Genomic DNA, 20547 nt, shown 5'->3' with positions numbered 1-20547 from the left:
TTTATCTTATATTCTAACAAAGGAAAACTTAATCCAGCGAAGGCAGGGGTACTGTGGACCAGTCTCAACAACAGAGCAGTCAAGGCTATCATGCCTACTGTTAACCCTTTAACGCTCAGTGCCATTTTTAAAGGAAAATTTTTTTAATCGACTGGAAAAGAGCACAAATGCAAGCAAATTATTACTGTTTTGTTTTCTCAGATGGTAAAGAGGTTATTCTTTTGTATTACATTCACGCACAGAATTCTACACTTAGTGTAGAATTCTGTGCGTTCACGCTAACTTCTTATCCACTTTTTCTTTTTTGCTGAGTACATTTTCCCTCCTCTCATTCAAAAAATGGCGGAAAAGGACACCCACCCAAAAAGGAAAAGGTAAGACCGTAATTTCACAAATGCGTTTGAAACGTCTAAAACAAAGACGTACAAATGTGTATAAATATTACATTCACCCTTACTTGCAATTGTTGTAATCATTCTATCAATACTTGTTCAGAAAATATCAAAAATCCATAATATGTCTTTTATAAAGGACACAGGGCACGAATGGCCCCAGTGTTTCTGCCAGTTGAACGTCCTCTATAAAGGACACTGGGCGTTGTGCTATATTATATGTGTTAATGGGTGTATAGATATGAGTGGGTACATATAGAGTACATGGTTTTACCCCTACGCCTTTCGGGATTTGTTGCCAGGGTGGATAGCATTATCAGCCAACAGTGGGTATGTTATAGATTTCTGGGAGTGTACATAATATTATACGTGAGTGTAAAGGGAAAGTTATACGCGGGTTTTTTTTTTGGTATACGTGGGTGTATGATTCCGGGGTCCATAGGCTATAAATATCTATTCTGCTTCTAATATTTCGTTTTGATGCCCTTTTGTCACCCACCTAATGGGAATCTAGTGTTAAACCATATTCTTGCGCCTTCTGAGATGGGTGAAAACGTGAGCAACTAAGGTGTAATAAGCAAGTGTATCGGTATAAGTGGGTATAAAGTTTTAGGCAGGTTTATTTGTATAGGTGGGTGTTTAGGTATATCAGGGTGTATAAGTTGGTGTATAGGTGCTTTAGGCATTTTGTGTTTCTTTTAAAATTTTGGTTTCTTTATATTTTTCCAAAGATCAAAGGCATTTACTTTCAATGAAGTTCTCAGCCAATCGGAAGAAGAATCAGATGATGATACTGAAATTGCCTCAGCCGATGTCTACATATCTCCACCAGGAGATGAACAGAATTCAGACGAAGATGATGTCAATGATGATGTGCAAGAATCATTGTCACCAAACGATTTACCAGGAGGCAGCGCTCAGTTTTGTGTTACCAGGTGATCAGCAAAGGAGAAGAAAAAAAATCCTTGTTGATCTGCCAAATTTAATCAACAGGTGCCTCTCAAACATAGGTGGTGTTGAGCGCCTGGACCAAAATGTGGGTAAATATCGGATATCAATCCGATTAAAGAAGTGATGACGGCTGTTGTTTGCCTTTCTGGCAGATATAGCCATCAACAATGTGTGGCTACCTTACAGGTTGTCACCGGCTCATGGTACTCTGCCTCTGGGTCAACTGGCCTTCAAGAGATCTATGGCTTAGATCTACCTTGACCTACTGTGAGCTCTGCAGCATTTGCCAGTTATTCAAGCTCAGCGGGCAAAACACCGGAAGGTAGCACCAGAGATTCGCCATAGCTGCCTAGGCCACCACAAAAAATTTAAAAAACAAAAACGATGCAGTCTTTGTGGGGAAAAGGCCAACACACTGTGTGGTTCATGTGATGTGCCATTGCATCAGAGGTGCGCTGAGTAATTTCATGTTGATTTGGCAGTTATGCTTTCCATCTTTTAGATATCGTGGAAGTTAAAAAATCGCCTAAAACAGTTTGACATGTTTGAATGTAATGGTTATGCCTACAATGTATACATTTCTCTAAGATACAATTTCCTAGAACGGTTCAGTTTTGGTTTTCTAAGATCTTTGACTTTGATATAATAGGCCTACCCAATGCCCAGTGTCCTTTATAGAGGACTTTTGATTGGGACAAACACTGGGGCCATTCGTGCCCAGTGTCCTTTATAAAGGACAAAATTTTTAAAAAATTAATAATGTTTTTGTTTTTTAAATACTCCAAAAGGTGTTGTGGTTTCTTCATTTGAATGCGCGGTCACATTTTAAAAAATGTGGAATCAGTTATTTTTTTAGACCTTGGTCATTAACGCGTAAATATACAGAGTATGCAGTTGGAAAGGCAAGAGAAATTGAAGTACCTGGGCATTACCTTTGACCGCACGACTCTCTCGGCAAAAGACCATGTGACTAACATTATCACCAGAGCAAGGAAAGGACTGGTTGCACTGAGAGTGATGGCTGCATCTATGCCCCAACGCGCCCTTGTGATCATGCTTCAAGCGGTTGCACTGTCTGTAGTGGACTGTGGCATTGGTATGCTCACCCTATCAAAAACCCAGCTTCAACGCCTCGAATCATTCAAAATGAAGAAATGAGAACTGTTCTGAGATGCACCCGTGACACAGTAGCATCAGCGATGAGATATCTGATGGACCTGCCAACCTTAACCCACCGACACAAGCTAGCATAAGCGAAGACCTACCTACGAGTATCAGTAGACGAACATTATCAACTACACCCGAAAATATGAAACCAAGTACGCCAAAGATTGAACAGAGGATCTTCATGGATGGCGCAGGCAGAGCGAACTCTCGGTATGTGTTGTGAAATCACGGACATAGAAGAGGATGTGACTGGATTAGGCCGGAGAAAGACATGAGCAGCTTCATGAAGGTGATAGCTACGCTTGGTCGAGAGTGTCGCGAGTGGACAGTAAAGGCAACTAATTCAACTAATGCGGAAATTGTGACCATCCTTGAAGAAAATTAAGTGATGGGTGATGTTGTCGTCTTCACCGACGGATCAGTGAGGCACGGCCAGAAATCTAGGTGGGTGTTCAGTGCTCGAGTTGACGGGAAGATAATTAAAGAACAGTCTGGAGCCTACGAGTGCACTACATCGAGCATGGCAATGGAGGGCGAGGCAATAACAGAGGCGCTGGAATGGATCAGTATGGAAGCGTATAAACATGCCCTGTTCGTCACAGATTTGATGAGCACCCTAGAAAAAATCAGGAGTTGGTGGCTCTACAGTGACTGGAGAGCTTCCATTGCAAATTATAGCCACCTCTTAAGGATTACATGGGTGTTCTGCCCTGGTCACGCCGGTGTGCACGGAAATGAGAGTGCTGGTGAACTTGCCAGCAAAGCAGCACCCAGTGGCCGAATCATGCTCGACCCACCAAAGTTTATCGCCATATGCAAGGAGAGCCTTCCCGACCAAGAGGACGCAGACTCCCACACACCCAGCACAATAAAAGAAAAGTGTGTACGCGGCACAGGGGAAAAAAGTTTGCTTCGAGGAGTGGTCAGGCGTGTCTCAAACCAGCTCCTCATGGAGGCATGCAATTAGCAGGAAGACCCTGAGGTGGACGCTGGAAAGGAGAGATGAGCAGCTACGGACATGTGTCGCCTGCTATGATTCTAGCTCTGGATCCAAGTAATATCTAACAAAATAGGTAATATGTCTAAAATAGCATGGAAATGTGTCGAAGATTACTTTTCAACAAACAAGCACTGGTTCCTCAGAAAAAAGGTTTCCCAGGGACAGTTGTCTGCTAATTGTAAAGCATCTACTTAGATTTAATTAGAGCCCGTGTGCTTCAATCGGGGTTGAGCGCTATAGTAATACCATGTTCGGTACTATTTATTATAATCTTTATTATTCTAATCCAACCGCGCCGCACTCTATTTTTCTAATAACTTTTTATCTTCAAGGTTATTCAAGGCCTTATGCCTTCAGACCTAGGGCCTAGCTTCAGACACAGATCTATCCCTTATTACATTTTTTTTCTTTAGCTGGGGATATCGCGTTTGCTCAATGACACACACCACTGACCACCCACCTATCTTACCACTATATGTCGCCGACAATTGCTTGACTTTATTTTTTGAGTTAACACTCACAACCCAAGGACCCCCCCCCCTAAAAAAAACAAGAAAAGATAAGAAAAAGAAATCGAGCCGACTCTGTACAAGCACTTGCACCTCTCTCGAGATCATAGCGTCCGATAGACTTGTAATTGGTCCATGATCACAGTCATTATTTCTCTTATTCATACTTCATACTCAGCGTTGTGACTGGTACATAATGTACTGTTTCATATTGTATCAATGTGCCATCAAACTACTACAGTTGACAATGTCGCGTCGTAAAAATTCACTCTCACGTCTCTAGTTCTCGCCAGTTCCAAAACAACAATCGCGCCTCAGCCATGCACACAAACACATTGTAAGCCGATAACTGATATTACTATTACACGATGTAAAAAATAAACACTTCTATTTCAGGGAATAAGAACTGGTAGGTGCATATCCCAGGGTAGTAAATTGCGCCGCTACACCGGAAAACCTGTGGTTCTGCTCTCTTGTGATGAAAAACAGGCGACGCAAACTTCCTCGAATCCTTGTATTGCCTAGCAGAAGAATGTAGCTGGCATAAATAGGCATTGCAAGTGCATTGTTTTGTAAATCTAGATTTAGATCTCTAGATCTAGATTCTAGATCTAGATTCTAAACGTTCATCCCCGGAAGAATTATTTTGTGAAAGGTACGCCCTCGTTATTTTCATTCTGTATCAGGTGCAAGCGACAGTCTGCCAAACAGAGATTTTCTAGTCTAGGGCGATTTTGTAGTTTCGTTCATAATAAAGTAAAGTCAAGAGTAGGTGGGGTTTCAGGGGGGACCTAATAAAAATTATCGAGGTAGGGGGTTCAGGGGGGCATGCCCCTCCCCCCCCCCCCTTAATTTTATCCTAATTTGATGTTTTGCAGTGAGGTTGCATCCCTGCTCTTTATGTAGCCTATTTCAAATTGTCTATTTGGTCATCAAGACTTTTGGATTTCTTCTCTGGATGTAAACAAATGGATTTGTGGACTTTAACGAATAGAACTACAAGATCACCGATCTAGATCTAGACAATCTAGATCTAGATATCTAAATCTAGATATATCTAGATCTAGATTCTACCTCATTCAGTGCGATACATCTAGATCTAGATCTAGAATTTTTTAGCCATCGTTTCTACTTAACCCTCGTCCTGCAGGGGCTGGGTTTATGTCGCCCGATAAGCTTATTTCGGCACCTCGCCTACGTTCTGGTCCTGAGTCAGTCTAGCCACAGGCTCAGCGCCTGCGCACCGCGCATCATCTTACGCGAAAGCCGGGTCCCGAGTCGGATCCACATTCACGCAGGTCAGATCAAGTGTGTGCGCGCCAGTCTGCTTTCAGAGTTTGCGTGCGTTTGTGGCCTTCTCTAGAACCGCCTGGGTTGGTTCGTAATTGATGCATACGTCTCATTCAAAACACGCCAAGTTGGTAGCTCTAGATTTCGTCCAATGAAATCATAGAAGGAATTGACCCACTTAGACAATTGTTTCTGACATTGTTTGCACAAAAGTAGATTCAACTCTAGACGTAGTCTAGTTCATCTCTCATATCATAATCATTTGAGTTTGAGCAAGTTTACAAGTTGAAGGATGCGTTGATAACATTAACAAGACGGTGCAACTCGGTAAGCAGTATTTCCTTCCGCAGTGTCGTCATACAATAGATTTACCTAAAAATATTGGAAGTGCCTATTTGCAACGCTGCATTGCCATTAGCGCTAGTGCCAAATAAAACGCTGTGTTGCGATCAACGTCAGCAACGACGCCCAGTCCCTGTGCCTGTAGTAGGCCTACTGTGTAGTGTGTATGGTACAGGTCTGTGTATTGTCATTGGGCAATCTTTCAAATTTACATTATTTTTCTCTATTGCTTAATTCAGGTAAAAAGTTAAAGGTAAGGATAGGGTTGGTGTAACCCGTTGGCCTACTCTAACCCTAGCCCTCCCCCAACCCCTACCTGTGCCTTACCGTAAAGTCCGTAAAGGCTTTAAAAAATCATTTCGCCTTTTAAAAGGCATCCTAACCAAGCTAATCCTTGGTTCAGAATATCAGCTTTTCATAAATTTATAGAGATAGCCATCTGTCTGGATGAAAATTTCCAGTCTAGAAAGTTAGTTGAGAATGTCTTTCGGGTATTACTTTTAACTATAATAGATGTATCTGATCTTTCTTTGCTTTCAGTCATTACAGAAAGTAAAGAGATGGCTTCTGCAGAGCAGGATGGCAGCTTAAAATCCAACATGAAAGCAGAGAATGAGTCAAACAGAAGTCTGAGCAAATCCCCAGAGAGTTCCAACCAAGGCAGTCATGAAAAAGTGAGTAAAATTTTGCTTTGAACTTTTCAGAATTAAAAAAAATAATTTTTGGAGCAAAAAAGTAAGAATTTGGAGCAAGGAAAATGAATGGGTTGGTTTTGAAGCTATATTTACCACATTTGTTTTCAAAGAGGCACAATATTACTCCTTGAAGAATAGTTTAGTATTTTTCATTGTCCAGTTCAACTCAACCCTTCTTAAAAATTTTACATTAATTTTTTTAATCACTTCAATTTTGTAACAAGTTTTGGGCGGCAATGTTTATTATAATCATAATAAGTGAAGTTTGATGTTGGTGATAGAGAATGACCGTTGAGGTAAGTCAGTGTTTTATTCAAAGTAGTCTTCAATTGAACACTAACTATTATAATACCTCTCTCACTTTTTCATCTTGTTATGATTTCATGTGTGCTCAATTCAAAAGCCTTATTTTTTGTGTCTAATGAATTTGTCAATATTTTTTCCCTGAGAGAACAGGCAAAAAAGAGAATGTTGAAAAGAATGTTGTTTCCGCCATTGTTAATTAGGTTACTTGTAAAAACATACTATTTTCTGTGTGACAAAATTATCATTTTGTTTCCACCATTGTTGATTAGGTTACTTTTGAAAACATTTACTGTGTGACACAATTGTATCATTTTGTGTTGACACTCAGTAAGATGTAGGCTGCAAAGAATTAAGATGTTGGATGACTTATGAACCAGAGGGGAGAGAATATAGTTTTGAAGTATTGTGGAAAGGGCAATATTATGACATTGCTCACTATGTTTTTGGTTGTTTTTTTTTCTATCAGCCGACAGGAGCCACCCTTGAAGCCAGACCCACCAAAGATGGGTTGGCTGTGAAGAGTGGTATGAAAGGAAAGCCAAAACCTCTCTATTTTTGGAGCACAGCAGATGTCAACAAATGGCTGCGGAAGCATGGTGGCCTTTATTATGAGCTCTATGGGGAACTGCTCAGCAAACATGAAGTCACTGGTAGGTATTGTACATGTAGCTTGTGAACTTTGAATTGACCCAAGACTTAAGTTTGACAGAGCTCATCTCTTCAGTGCAATCCAATAGCAAAGGGTATTGCTGTGTCCCTAAAGGGACATAATAGAATTGTTGGATTGGCTCATGCCAGCTCATATTTATATCCCTTGGCTATGTACTGGGCTAGAGATGAAGTTCACCATAGCTACCTGTGTGTAAATTTCCATCCGTGATATTTTGTATCAACATGATTTTGAGATTCTGAAGTGATTTCTTTTATTCTTCAAAGTGTTGTAAAGATGATAAACTGTTTTCATTATTGTATTGTTGAAATAAATTTGGCGTGCACGAGTCTCTATCTCTATTACAAAGGCTGCAGTTGTTTCCAGGTCTACTTTTAAAAACTGTATTAAACTTAAATATCCTTTGGCTGGATGTTGCATTTTAGTGCACGGAGCATTGGGCAGAAATGGAGACAAAGACAGCTAGTAGTTTGTGGCCTTTGGGCCATAGAAATGATGTGTGTCATCAGCGGAGATATATATACTCTTCATTTACTTAAGCCAGTGGTGTATATAAAAATGACACCTATAGTTCCTCAACTTCAATATTATTGATTATGATCACTGTTCTTGCACCTTTTAAATATGTTCTTTTAACTCAGATGTGCTTTGGATTTTTATAGTGCTTTAGTTAAGATCCATTTTCAGTTGCTGTCCTTTGCTGGTTTGGATTGTAGGTGTTCTCTTAATACTCAGTGCATGCATTAATTGGATTATGATACAAGGTCTTTTGAAGTGAACAAATCTTGGTGGCTCTCGTGGCCTAGAGGTTAAGGTTTTGGCCTCTCATTCAAAGGTCTCGGATTTGAAATCCGGGTAGCGACCAAAACTTTTTTTTCCCTATAATTGTTTCCTTTCTCCTCCTTTCCTGCTCTCTAGCAATGTTCTGTCATCTGCTGTTGTCTCCTCTTTCTGCCCCCCCCCCCCCCCCTCCTTTGCCCCCTCCTTTGGGCTCGTGACTCTTTCTACAGCCTTTCTACTGTTACTCCTTGGCTCCTTCTTACTGCTGTCTTTCAGCCACACCCCAGATTTTCTGGTAGGAAAGATCTACACCTAGTCTTCTCGGACAAGGGAGAAAAATCTTGGAGGGCTCGTGTGCAAGTTGCGCTCTATAAAGATCCCTTGATGATCTAAAATCGATAAGAGTAGGCTTCGCCCACCACCCGAGCAAAATTCGAAATTTCCTACCAACTGAAAAAGTTTAATGTGTCCCGTGCGCTCATATGACCTTATGCAGTTGCAAGCGACGTAAAACACTTACCAAAAGAAAAAAAAGAACAAATCTAGGTTAAACACTTTTTTTTTTATAACAGGCCGCACATTGATTAGGATGACCGACATCAAGTTGGAAAAGATTGGAATACTTGATGCAACTCACAGGTAATTATGATTAATTTTTTTCTTAACGAATGTATTCAAGTTTCTTAAAATTTTGCACAAGCAGCTTTGTTACAGCCTTCATTGTTTATGTTGTTTATATTGCTGCTCATTTATATTATGCTTGTGATTGTAAGCCTACTTGTGTGTGCATGTGTGTGCACGTGTGTGCATGTGTGTGTGTGTGTGTGTGGGTGTGTGTGTGTGTGTACACGTGGTGGAACACCAAACCAATGTGCCAGGATCTGGACAATAAAGATGTATCTTATCTCTTATCTTATATCTTATCAGGCTTTTATTTTTCTGAAAGACTCGGTTTTGATCTCAGGGAAACTGTTGAGAGTCATAAAAACGCATCTGATGTGAAACAGAAAATGGGTACTAACACTTATGTACTAGATATTGGCAATTAAAGAAAACTAGGGAGGAGTTGCTTCCTTGAAGTCTTTCTTTTTTCAGACGACATTTTTTTCATTGCAGAGTTTTATTATTTATTATTATAATTTATTTATTGTCTTGTATGAAACAATGGATGATTCGGTAAATGCTGTGTAAATGGAGAAGTCTGGTTTGTACCTATCATATGAGTATGTGTTTATTGGTTTTTTTGTTTTTTTATTTTCTTTAAGACATGACCTGATGCAATTCATCCTACGGCTTCGTCTGAAACATGAAATGTCAGACCTGCGCAATCTGAATCAAAGAGGTATGTTTTTACTATCAGCATTTTCACTGAAGTCGTGTGTATATATATATATAATATATATATATATATATATATAGAGCAATACCCACCGAGCGCGTTTTGTTCTGCCGATTTTTGGCCCCCGCCGCAGGGGTGTTTCTTGGGACGAACTAACCCAAAGGTTGTTGTCTCAACTCGCTCTCATGCCGCTTCTCGTGAATGGATATGAATGAAACTTGGCAGCCAATCAGAAAAGAGGTCAATCTCGTAGTATGCAGTTTGACAACATTGTACCCATCCTAGAAGCAGTCGAAAACTTTTGCGAAAGTGGTTGATTTGGTGCGCTTTGAAGATTTTTCTGAGCTGTGATTTGTCAAACTGACTGATATGTTGTACACCATTTTTCTTTATTCCCTTAAAATTTCGTGCTTCTGTGTTTAGCGGTTTTGGCGTAATCTTTAAAAATGTGGGAGTAACTAAGGGAAAAGCGGCATTTCCATTTGCGCGTGCTGGGTGAACAACCGGCGGCTGAGAAATTTCCACTGAGTGATGTCATCAGCCATCGGTCGCTACGAACGAGGCCCCGCTTATGTGAACCGGAAAGGGGGGGAAGGATACTTGAAAACTAAACGGGGGCCTTGATAACTTGCATTTGTGTTGCATTTTAGTCACAATAAGATAGAGGTGGTCATTTTTATTTGCTTAATTGCATGAGAGAAGAATAGAAACAGAAAAGCAAACATCTAAGAAGTGCTATGACATTGTGTTTGCGTTATGAAAGCCTATTCCCCCCTCTTTGGAAAGCACACACTTGGACTCGTCCTGTTTGCTCTGTTTGGAAAAGTGAGGCATTAAGATTGTTTTTAAAGAGTATGGTACTTATTTAGTCCAGTCTGGGAAGATAGTCTCATTTATTCATTGCGCGCGTGTGCATGTGTGTGTGTGTGTGTTTGTGTGTGTGTGTGTGAGAGAGAGAGAGAGAAAAAGAGAAAGGGGGGGGGGGTGTAAATATCTGTTACATTTATAATACATGTATGAGTTGTAGCCTACACATGCGAAATATTCCCAGGACTTGTAAACTATAATAATATTATCTAAACGCATCTTAATCTACCACACAATAGGACGCTGTCCAACGATGGATATATACGGAGACGGTCTTATTTACTATTACAAAGTGTGCATGCTTTTACTAATAGTGAAATGGATTTATTAGACTAATAAATCCAGCTCTCTACTTAAATTTTTGTGACAAATTGATCCAGTGCATTGCTTAGCAAGGAGGAATCTTTTACGTTGCCAAGTTTCATTCAAATATCATGACTTTGGGAGAAGATATGACTGATAATCTTTGTAAATCTGTAAAGAACACCACTTTTTTTAACGTGTTAATGTCTTTACAACTCAAAAAGTAGGATAGATATTAAAAATCTGACAGCATGACTAGATCCTGCATTAAAAACTGTACTCATAGTTAAAAATGCGAACTTCCTAACCAACACCGGCAAAGTCGCTTCAGGGCTCATTAACCCTGTGACTCCGAGCTGGGGAGCCCCGGCGGGCTGCTCAGTCACGCTAACTAAAGTTAACAGAATCGGGCGAAAAGTGACGCCGTGACATATGTGCAAATATGGGGGAGATTTAAGTGCGTTTCTTTGAAAGTGAAACGGAACAGCCATGTTTTAGAAGTAAGATTTCCCGATGAATTTTTCATCATGGAAGATATTGTCTTTATGTTGTGGCATCAGTGGTCGAGTGATTCGGCTGTTGGGTTCACCACAGAAAAGTCATGGGTTTGAACCCCTCAAAGGGCCCAATGTTGTGTCCTTGGGAAAGGCACCTTACACAAATTATCCTCACTTCACATAAGTGGGAATGGGACCTGGTTTGTCAGTTTGTTGCTGCTTGAGTGCTTGATAAACTTTCCAGGAAGTCGAGAACGTTTATGCGAGTTCTTAGGTCTGCCTCGGTAATAATATAGATTGTAAAGTGCACAGAGCTTTCTGTTGAGCAGGGATATGTGCTCTGCAAATGCTATTCTGTATTTATTTATTTATCTAGTTTATGCCTTGTAAAGAAGTTTATTTTGTTTGTTTCCAGGTTCAGGATTTGAACTGAAGCTTCCAGATCCAAACCGACAGTCAACAACAGATAAGCTGACAGTTGAGAAATACACTGGTGGAAAATGAAAAAAGTTGTTGCTTATTCAAACTAACACAAATGAAAGTGCAATAATCTATCAAGTATTCCTGTGCCTCTACCTATTCAAGCTGTATGGGCTTTTCGCAGCTCTGCATGTCAAAAGGTCGTAACAGATTTTGGTTGTAAAGGAATGGAGGACGGGCATATCGGTACTGCTGTTAAACATAGCTGATGTGAATAGTCAAGGAACTTTCTTGTCAGATATTTTCCGGCTGTCATGGAAAAATGCATCTGTAGCTGTGATATGTATAGGTATACCAGTTTCGGCCTTACAATATTTATAAGCTGGTTTCCTGCCTTTGTATCCTCCCAAATGTGTAAAGTTTAGGAACAGAGGCCTCTTCCCCTCTTTCTTTGTGTCCTCCCAAATGTGTAAAGTGTAGGAACAGAGGCCTCTTCCCCTCTTTCTTTGTGTCCTCCCAAATGTGTAAAGTGTAGGAACAGAGGCCTCTTCCCCTCTTTCTTTGTATCCTCCCAAATGTGTAAAGTGTAGGAACAGAGGCCTCTTCCCCTCTTTCTTTGTGTCCTCCCAAATGTGTAAAGTGTAGGAACAGAGGCCTCTTCCCCTCTTTCTTTGTCCTTCCATTCCTCTACATTCTCTTTTCCTTCCGCTTTCCAAAACTCCCCATCCCCCTCTCCCAGTGTCAAATCCATAGCAGCTAGTGGGTTGCTTGTGTGGAGTTGGAGTTGTGACATTCCTGTAGACTTGTGCATTCGGCATTGCTGAAAGCCCAACGTAAATTAGTCCACTTTGGAATATAAGGTTTTCCTAAGCTGAAACCCCATTGGGCAGAGGATTTGGTATAAACAGACTAACTACTTTCTACGCAGCATTGCCTTTGGAATAGTCCTGACTATTTTGAACTGTCAAGAAACTTAACATAATACATCCATTTTTCATTTTTACTCCTGTCTTTAATTGTGGGATCGTAAAAATAACTCTGAATGTTTATGGGATTCAAAAGAAACTGTAACGTGTCATTCCATCCTTCTATGAAGATCTGTGTATTCCTGTTTCATTTTAAAATACAGATGCTCTCATATCTTTTCATCAAATTGAAATAATATCAGGTGTTGTAAACAATGTATCATCTGTAAAATTTCTCTGTCTTAAACTGTGCTGAATTCTACAGTCTTGCAAGTATGTGTCCTTTTCAGCTTGTCCAATCATATTTCTCCCAGTCATTCCTTGTCATACCATTAATTGACCATTGCTCACATTCTCAAATTTTTGCACCAACTGACGTATGGAACTTTTTTAAATGTCATCATACACACCCATGCTGTTGATCAATGAGTCAAAAAGAGTTCTCTTCATCATCTTTGTTTTCCCCCACATTCTGTCTATGTTTAACTGTTTACCAACTTGAGCAGTGTTGCACAGAGCCTACTGATTAGCCCCTGGAGCGGCATTGCCTAGTGTTTCAATCGCCCAACGCACACCCATCACTGCTGTGGTATATGCATTTCTATGAGGTCTAGGAAGGATGTCTGATTGGATGTGACTGAAAGCGAGGCTATAAAGCGCAAGTAGAGTTGAGTTTTTTTCTTTGAGTATTTGAATGGTCGAAATTGACCCTGGAATGGTGCATGTGTGAAATTTTAAAAGCGAACATGACTTATCGAAGGGTGCAATGGAGTTGAAACGTGGATAAACCCAAGGAAACTTTAAAAATACACAATAAATTGCCTACTAAAACAATGTCACCAAACAAAACACATCGCAAGTTCATTTCTTGGTCTACTGTTACATCATATTTTTAAGTCACTGGAGGAGCTTATTATTCTTTTAATTTGCTGAAATAAATGGGTAACGAATGAAAACCTGATAGTCACAACTATATAATGGAAGAAATAGGTAACTTGCCTATACTGTACTGCAGTGGAAACTGACTTGTTAGAAGCAGTATTCTTTTTCTAATATAGTAATATAATTATAGTTGTGTTTTTCTCAGATTATTTTGTAGCTTTTAAAATTACTTTTTTTAAAAACAAGTACAATATTTTCAGAGGATTATCTACCTTGTTTTAGGGATTCAAGGCATGCATCAGGACAGCTGCCTAACGGGTAAATGGTTACAAGCAAATTAACCCGGCCATAAAAAGTATAAATGTGTTCTTACATATTTTAAAAAGTTACAGAATGCTATTGCAAGTCTGATAATCTCCAGAATATCGTTTCCCAGCATCCACCCCCATGCTTGCTTAGAACCAATGATTCAGTCAGATTCATGGACAAGTAACTATGCGTTTGTGTCAGATCTGTACTCTTCAATTAATAATAGGCCTATGGGAGTTTCTCTTTGTTATTTTGGTATAATTGCTGTAGTAGTGATTCCAGAACAGATATATGAAAATCAAAACCAGTTTTTATGCTTTTGTCATTTTTAAGTAGCGAAATTCCAGGCTGTCCCAGTCCAACTCTGAATGATTTATTTTCTTTAACTGGTTTTGCTTACTCCATGTCTTTAACCAGTGTTAGCTTTTCTGTGGAGTTTTACTGGCACCTTGACCTTCTGATGTATTGGTGTATTTCTTATTATTGATGCATCATGTGATTCATTGTTGTAATTTCTGTTTTGTGAGACTAATCGTGATACTGATTTAAGTTAGCACACGCATGATATCAATATTCTTATAAGACACAACATTTTCAAAAATTTCTTTACAGTTTCTTGGATACCTGTATTGAAATATTGAATTGCTCTCTTTCTTTTTACATTAATCTTTTTCCGTATCATGCCTTTTTCATATTGTGCTCATCTTTCCTTTTCAGTGCCTCAACTGCCTCATTTTATTGTTCAATGTTTGATATGAAATAAGATTTGTGTTCCTGTCAACTCAACATAGGCTGTCTCGAAAGCAGGGACCCCCTTATTAACACTCAGGCTTTTATTTTGATGGGATGGAAAGTAGAAAAGCATTGTATACAATTCTCTCTCAACAAGTAAAAGCTTAGTGTCTGAAAATTTTCCTCACAATCTCACTTATGTTGGAGTCGAACCTGAGTTTATCACATTCAAGTCTACTGATTCTTTAATGTGGCATTTATAGTGTAGTTAGAACTGGACAGTGAAGCCTTTTGTGATCATGAACCCAATTTGTGCTTAGTGTTCACTTTAATTTAAGGTACACCACGGCAGTAGCTGACAGCCAGAAAAAGTCGATTTTGGTATTCAAAACCGATTTTTCGATTTTGATCTATCTTAGTAGAGCAACATCTGCTTTACCGATTGGAAATATTTTCAAGTGTCTAAGACATCTATTAAGTGCTCATATATGCCAAGTTTGAGAACATTTTGTTGAAATAGACCAGTATGAATTAGTTTGTTTTTGCAGTTTTCTCAAAATTATGATTTTTTTAGGGGGTTGGGTCACCTGTGCAGAGATATTTCTGAAAGTACATGTCACAGCTCAATCCCGCTTTGCATGACTGCTTCTAGATATATGTTTGCAACATACTAAAAGATTGTTGTGATATTGTAATAAGTTTTCTGTCAGGGTAAAAACGATTGACAGCATCACTCTGATTTGTGATCAATTTTTTGTCCGTGTATCGTATATGACACTAAAAGGGCAGTTACAAGAAAAGTATGAGACTTGGGAAAGTAAATCTTTAGTACTTTGCAGGTTGTATATACCGGAACACTGTGTTAAAAAATCTAGGCTGAATCAATTCAACCTTTTTCAGAATCCCTGTACAGAATTTGCGCAAATTTTGGTCTGTCGAACCCTTTGCATCTGAAGAATTCAGAAAATTGACAGTGAAATCATATAGGGATAGTGTGTTTCTGTTTCTTGACCCATTTTGGTTATTGGGAAGCCCAGTATACTTACTTTAGATCTCAAACAAAAAAACTCCCTTCAGCTGTACCTAGTGTCCCTTAAAAATAACTAGCTGAACGGGATGAACAGGTACTCAGTTTGTGTTTAGCACAACAACAGATTTAATTAATTTACTCACCGCCAACTGTAGAGGACCTCGGTGTAGACCACGTTGGGTGTTAGTCCATGTGGTGCCAGGTGGTAAATGTTGTTCTTATCCCCAGTTCTGAACTGGACGACGTACAGCATGCCATGAGGAAAAACAGGCTGCGTGAGATTCAGTCCCACACATTTGAGTGTTTGGCCCTGCGCCTTGTTGATGGTCATGGCGAAGCAGGGTCGAAGCGGTAATTGTGGATGCTGGAACTTGAATGGCAGCTGTGTGTCGGATGGTTCAAGTGGTATGCGGGGAATGAAATGACGCTGTCCTTTGTATGCACCGGCGACAGTTTAAACTTCGGCTCCATTGGGGGAACAACTGACCACAACACATCATGTTCCTTTGATGAGCTCAGGTGGTTTCAATGAGCGCATCAACATGACAGGCATTCCCATCTTCAGCTGCAGGGAGTGAGGGGGGAGTCCCGAAATTTCAATGGAATTTAGAAATTCAAATGGATACTGTACTGATTCTCCGTCATTCACCATTCTATTGATTGAAATGTAGGTCATCTCAGGTGTTGATAATGTATCTAACAAATTGTTGTTAGTTTTGGTCACTGTCTCGTTTAAAGCACTTAGAATCGCTCTGTCAGTTAACCACACCGGATTTACATGATTCTGTGAGAAGGTTGGGAACACATTGTCGATCAGCGCATCGATATTTCCAACCTCATTTCTAAAGTCACTTAGTGATATGACATCTGGTTCAGAGGTCTGAGAAATAAGTTGTCCATCGCCTACTTTCAAAAGCAGATCAGGAAAACATTGAATCCCCGTCATTCATGAGAACTCTCATATTCTACGTTAGCTTGAATGTATGAACATGCTCCCACAGCTGTGACTTTTTCAAACTGGCGTTCACAACGTTTGCTCTTGTGCCTTGTGGAATCATAGGAAGGATCTGTCTGAAATCCCCACACATCAATATGAGGAGACCACCCATCACTGGTTCTGAGGATCGCAGGTCTTGAAATGTGCGGTCAAGGGCTTCAATTACCTTTTTGTATAGCATTGGAGCTTCATGGATGATCAAAACAGTTGCCTCTCGAATCAGCATTGCCAGTGCAGATCCCTTTTTGATGGAGCACATTGGTTGTTCTGATTTTGTGACTTTGAGAGGTACTTTGAACGTCTTGTGAACAGTTCATCTGCCAGGAAGGAGTGTTGCTGCCAAAACACTACTTGCAATCGCAATAGCTATTCTACCTTGTGCCCTTTGTGAAGCCAGCAATGTGTTAATGAGAAACGTCTTTCCGCATCCTCCTGGTGCATCCAAGAAGTATATTCCTCCTTGTTGGTTGTCAATAGCTTCATTAATGCTGGTATAGACGTCATTCTGCTCTGAGGTCAACATATTTATGTTCTCTTCCACAGTCTCTTTTTCCTGCTGAATATCATATGCATACTCAGTTTCCACTGCACTGTTAAGTGAAACTTGGCGGTCTGGTTTTGGCAAACCGAAAGTCTCAAGAGCGTCACCATTCATAGACAAAACAATGTCCTCAATACTTATTAGGGCCATAGGTTTTGATTGCTCAACTATAAAGCTCTGATGGATAAAGTCTTCACAGAGCGGAGATTCAAAGTCATTCCAAAGTTCTGCTGGTTTGGCTTGTAGTGTGTGAACTAAGAGAATAGCAAAAAGAGTCCTTAAGGATTGTGGATGATGACTTGCAGCTGCTTCTTGGAGTGTCTTTTGATGTGCGTAGTCATGTTCCAGTAATCCATGGGAAATGCATGCTTCCTTGTATATTGCCAGTTCAGGACCTTCAAAATATCTAAGACTCTTGAAAGAAGTAGGGCCTTTCACAACTGTCCACAGGAAGCGGAGAAAAAAGCACTCCCCCTGTTTTGGACTAACAATGAACATTCTTCCAATGGTGAGAGTTTCAAACACTTCATGTCCATTCTCTTCCTCCCTGTCACCTCTTTTGCGTCCAGGACTTTGACGTAGTATTCCGTGTACAGTAGCTGGGGATATCCACATACACTAAAGGTTTTGCTAAATTGTCACTTTCACAAAGACAGAAAAAAGCTGTTACAGTTGTTGTGGGTGGAGGGGCAGCTGCAACATTCATGACAGTTTCTTCATTGAAATAAACATGTTGTCCTTTTTCCAAATGGACAGACTGTTGCACAACTGCAGGGTGTCGCTCCGTAAGGGGGAATTAAAAAATACGCCATGCAGCCTCAGTACTGCCAGTGTACCTTGCGTTGACAAAGTTTGATACTTCATCCCTTCGACTTTCATGCTGAAGTTGAAACGTTGCCTGGTCCACTCTTTTGTGCACACATATTTTAGAACATACTTGATGCATTGTGTTGAAGAACAAATTTCAACGTTCACATGACATTTCAGCTGCATTAGCAACAATGGATTAAAAGGTTCAACCCACCTATTGTCAGCAGACACATCTCTCATGCTCACAACTTTGATTGTTGTATTGCCATCGTTGTCTGGACTCCATCTCCTGTACTTTGGATAGCTGTCATTACCACCTTCTGTTTGGTGCTGGCATGGCATTGGATATTTCTTGGTGCATTTTCCATCTTTCATGCACGACGAGTTTGGATTTAAATGGCTTGGTCACAATAGAATAGAGTTCCAGATGTAAGTCTTTGTCTGGTAGTTCTGCAGAAACTACTCTATCAATGAGGTCAGGTCAAATTTTTGCATCCTCCTTCAGCCAGAGAAGAATCCTCTCTTTTGAAATTCAATGGAGTAGAGCCATGCCTGCAGGGTCCCAAAGCAGCCGTCTTTCATTAAAGCCATTGCTTTATTCAGTTTTTGTTTGAAGACTCTCACGATCAGATCTGGTCGATCATGAGGCTGTTGATTCTCTGATAGATTTTCAACAATTTCAGGCCATTTGAGGTATGTCGTTACTGTTATGAACAGATCTGAACACCCATATTTCCGCACATAGCACATGGCATCTTTCTGTTTCTCAAACATATACTGTGGACCTCCAGTGTAGGAAGATGGCAAAATGATTCTTTGTCCAAGGTTAGTGGGGTCTGCATTGTCTTGGTGTGAAGCGGTATCTCGAAGTTCACCGTAGTTGTCAGCTCTTCATCTGCCTTGTTGAAAACAGATGAATTGAAGACGGCTACATTCACTTTTCACATATGCGTCAACAATAAACTGTTGATATAGTTTTTTGGCTCACAATGTATAATTGTTTGGTCTAATGAGAAAATGAAAACAGTAGTACTGCAGCTCTGTGATTTTATGTCTGCTGGTGAGTTTCAACTGAAGATTCCATCCATCTGTACCGAAAGGGGAAAAGTAGAGGATATTGAAGAGGATCATACGCCTTGTACAGCTCACTGATACGCTTACACTTGTCATTACGTATGTGGAGAACAATATCTCATTGACCCACAGGATCATTTGGCATGGAAATAGTGACATCACGTGAAGACGATGGAGCATTAAATCTTCTTTCATACACTCCAGAGGGCCTTGCCTTTTCACTGTTAACGATGACATAAGAGTCGAAATGTGAGCGTGCGAATTCATAATATGCACTTTTCAGATGTATGACATACAAATTATGGCAATGCAACATGGCTTGAAGATCAGAAATTATCCCAGGCTCAAGTCCTTGGAAAAGACTGTTTCTGCGCTCTGAGGCTGCTTCACTTTCCATGAAATAAACTTGTAGAAATGAATGCTTATTTTGGGTGGCAGGAAGGAGAGAGCCAATACGATGATATATTTGACCCTGTGCGCGAAACTGTGGATTCCCTCCTTTGAGGGTTGCATCGCTATAGCCCTTGGATGTGAGCTGAAAGCAATTGTTGTTCAGCCTGATTTTCTCCAGAAAGTGAGTGGACAGTGTCGACGCACCAGACAGAAGGATTTGCAGTTCAGGAGGTGGTTTTGGAAATGCATGCAGATGAACTTTGCCATTGCTACTGCACATACATTGTGTTTCATATGGAAGTCTTATGGCCGGGCAGTGTGTACACTGTGTTGTCAGTTCCCCAATGTAGCACTCGTACTAAAACGAATTGACACTGTAGAGGAATGCTTTTGAGAGATTTAGATCTAGAGAGTCCCCATCATTTAGTTGTTGATCTAGACCACCTCGACCTTTGCAAGCGCAAGGTGTTCCAACTGCAGAACGTCGTTTTCTTTTCAGGATGGCCAGGTGCTGTCTAGATCTTGATCTAGATTCTAATCTAAGACCTGTTGACGTTGTTCCCAGTAGCAAGAAAAAGAATTTGACAAAGGAGTCCTGAAAAAACGATGATGGGCATCAAAGGAAAGGATCACTGTCGAATTTAGCACCAAGTAAAAAAAGAAAACATGAGGCTAGATCTATACAGGTCGCACACTTAAAATAGTGCTCAGTATTGCGCGACAATGCGCGATAGTATCAAAAGAAAGTACGAGTTGAAATAAACAAACCTGGCGGATTTTCTAAAATTACAGAGATAGAAGCGTCGGCCTACAAAAGCGATCGGCGAAATAAAAAAAATTAGCTTTTTGCAGCAAAACTGTCTCAAAACTGAAAAAACCAAGAATATTTTAAAGAATCTTTTGGCGAAAACCGCATGTCGATCGATGCAGCCTTTGAATAGCAAAATTCAGCCACCACAAATAGATAATAGATATTAAATTTGTTTTTATTTTTCTGTCATAAAATTTAATCTTATTTATTTTTTGTTCAGAAATATACTTTGGTTTGTGTAGGTGTAAAGTCTCTTTCAATAATTGGAATCCTTTAGGCTTTATCACTTCTAAGATTGTCTGGTATTTTTACAGCTCCATGGGACCCTGTGTAAGTAAATCTTTCAGACCCACTTTGAATAGTCATGTATGATTCTGCAGAATTTTGAACAGGGCAAGGGTTCAGACTGTTAGACAAGCATCTTTCTTAAAATTTCTACCCCACTGCCCCACTTTTGATGAGCATATTTGTACAC

General features: G+C 40.1%; 1 protein-coding gene across 1 annotated transcript; it reads left to right on the top strand.

Annotated features, from left to right (window-relative positions):
- Nucleotides 1-4504: 4504 nt before the first annotated feature.
- On the top strand, nucleotides 4505-19828 carry LOC101860009 (sterile alpha motif domain-containing protein 12). Its single transcript, XM_005094589.3, has 6 exons — nucleotides 4505-4674; nucleotides 6192-6325; nucleotides 7119-7302; nucleotides 8675-8741; nucleotides 9368-9444; nucleotides 11524-19828. Exons 2-6 carry the CDS (start codon nucleotides 6212-6214, stop codon nucleotides 11610-11612), a joined length of 531 nt encoding a protein of 176 aa, XP_005094646.1. The 5' UTR covers nucleotides 4505-4674; nucleotides 6192-6211; the 3' UTR covers nucleotides 11613-19828.
- The last annotated feature ends 719 nt before the right edge of the window (nucleotides 19829-20547 follow it).

Source organism: Aplysia californica, unplaced genomic scaffold, assembly GCF_000002075.1.
Source record: "Aplysia californica isolate F4 #8 unplaced genomic scaffold, AplCal3.0 scaffold00085, whole genome shotgun sequence".
NCBI classification, from domain to species: domain Eukaryota; kingdom Metazoa; phylum Mollusca; class Gastropoda; order Aplysiida; family Aplysiidae; genus Aplysia; species Aplysia californica.
This window is presented reverse-complemented; position numbering and strand designations above follow the sequence as displayed.

Coding starts and splice junctions, on each gene's coding strand:
- LOC101860009 (XM_005094589.3), top strand. CDS start 6,212: ATGGCTTCTGCAGAGCAGGATGGCAGCTTAAAATCCAACATGAAAGCA. Junction 6,326..7,118: donor ACCAAGGCAGTCATGAAAAA/GTGAGTAAAATT, acceptor TTTTTCTATCAG/CCGACAGGAGCCACCCTTGA. Junction 9,445..11,523: donor GCGCAATCTGAATCAAAGAG/GTATGTTTTTAC, acceptor GTTTGTTTCCAG/GTTCAGGATTTGAACTGAAG.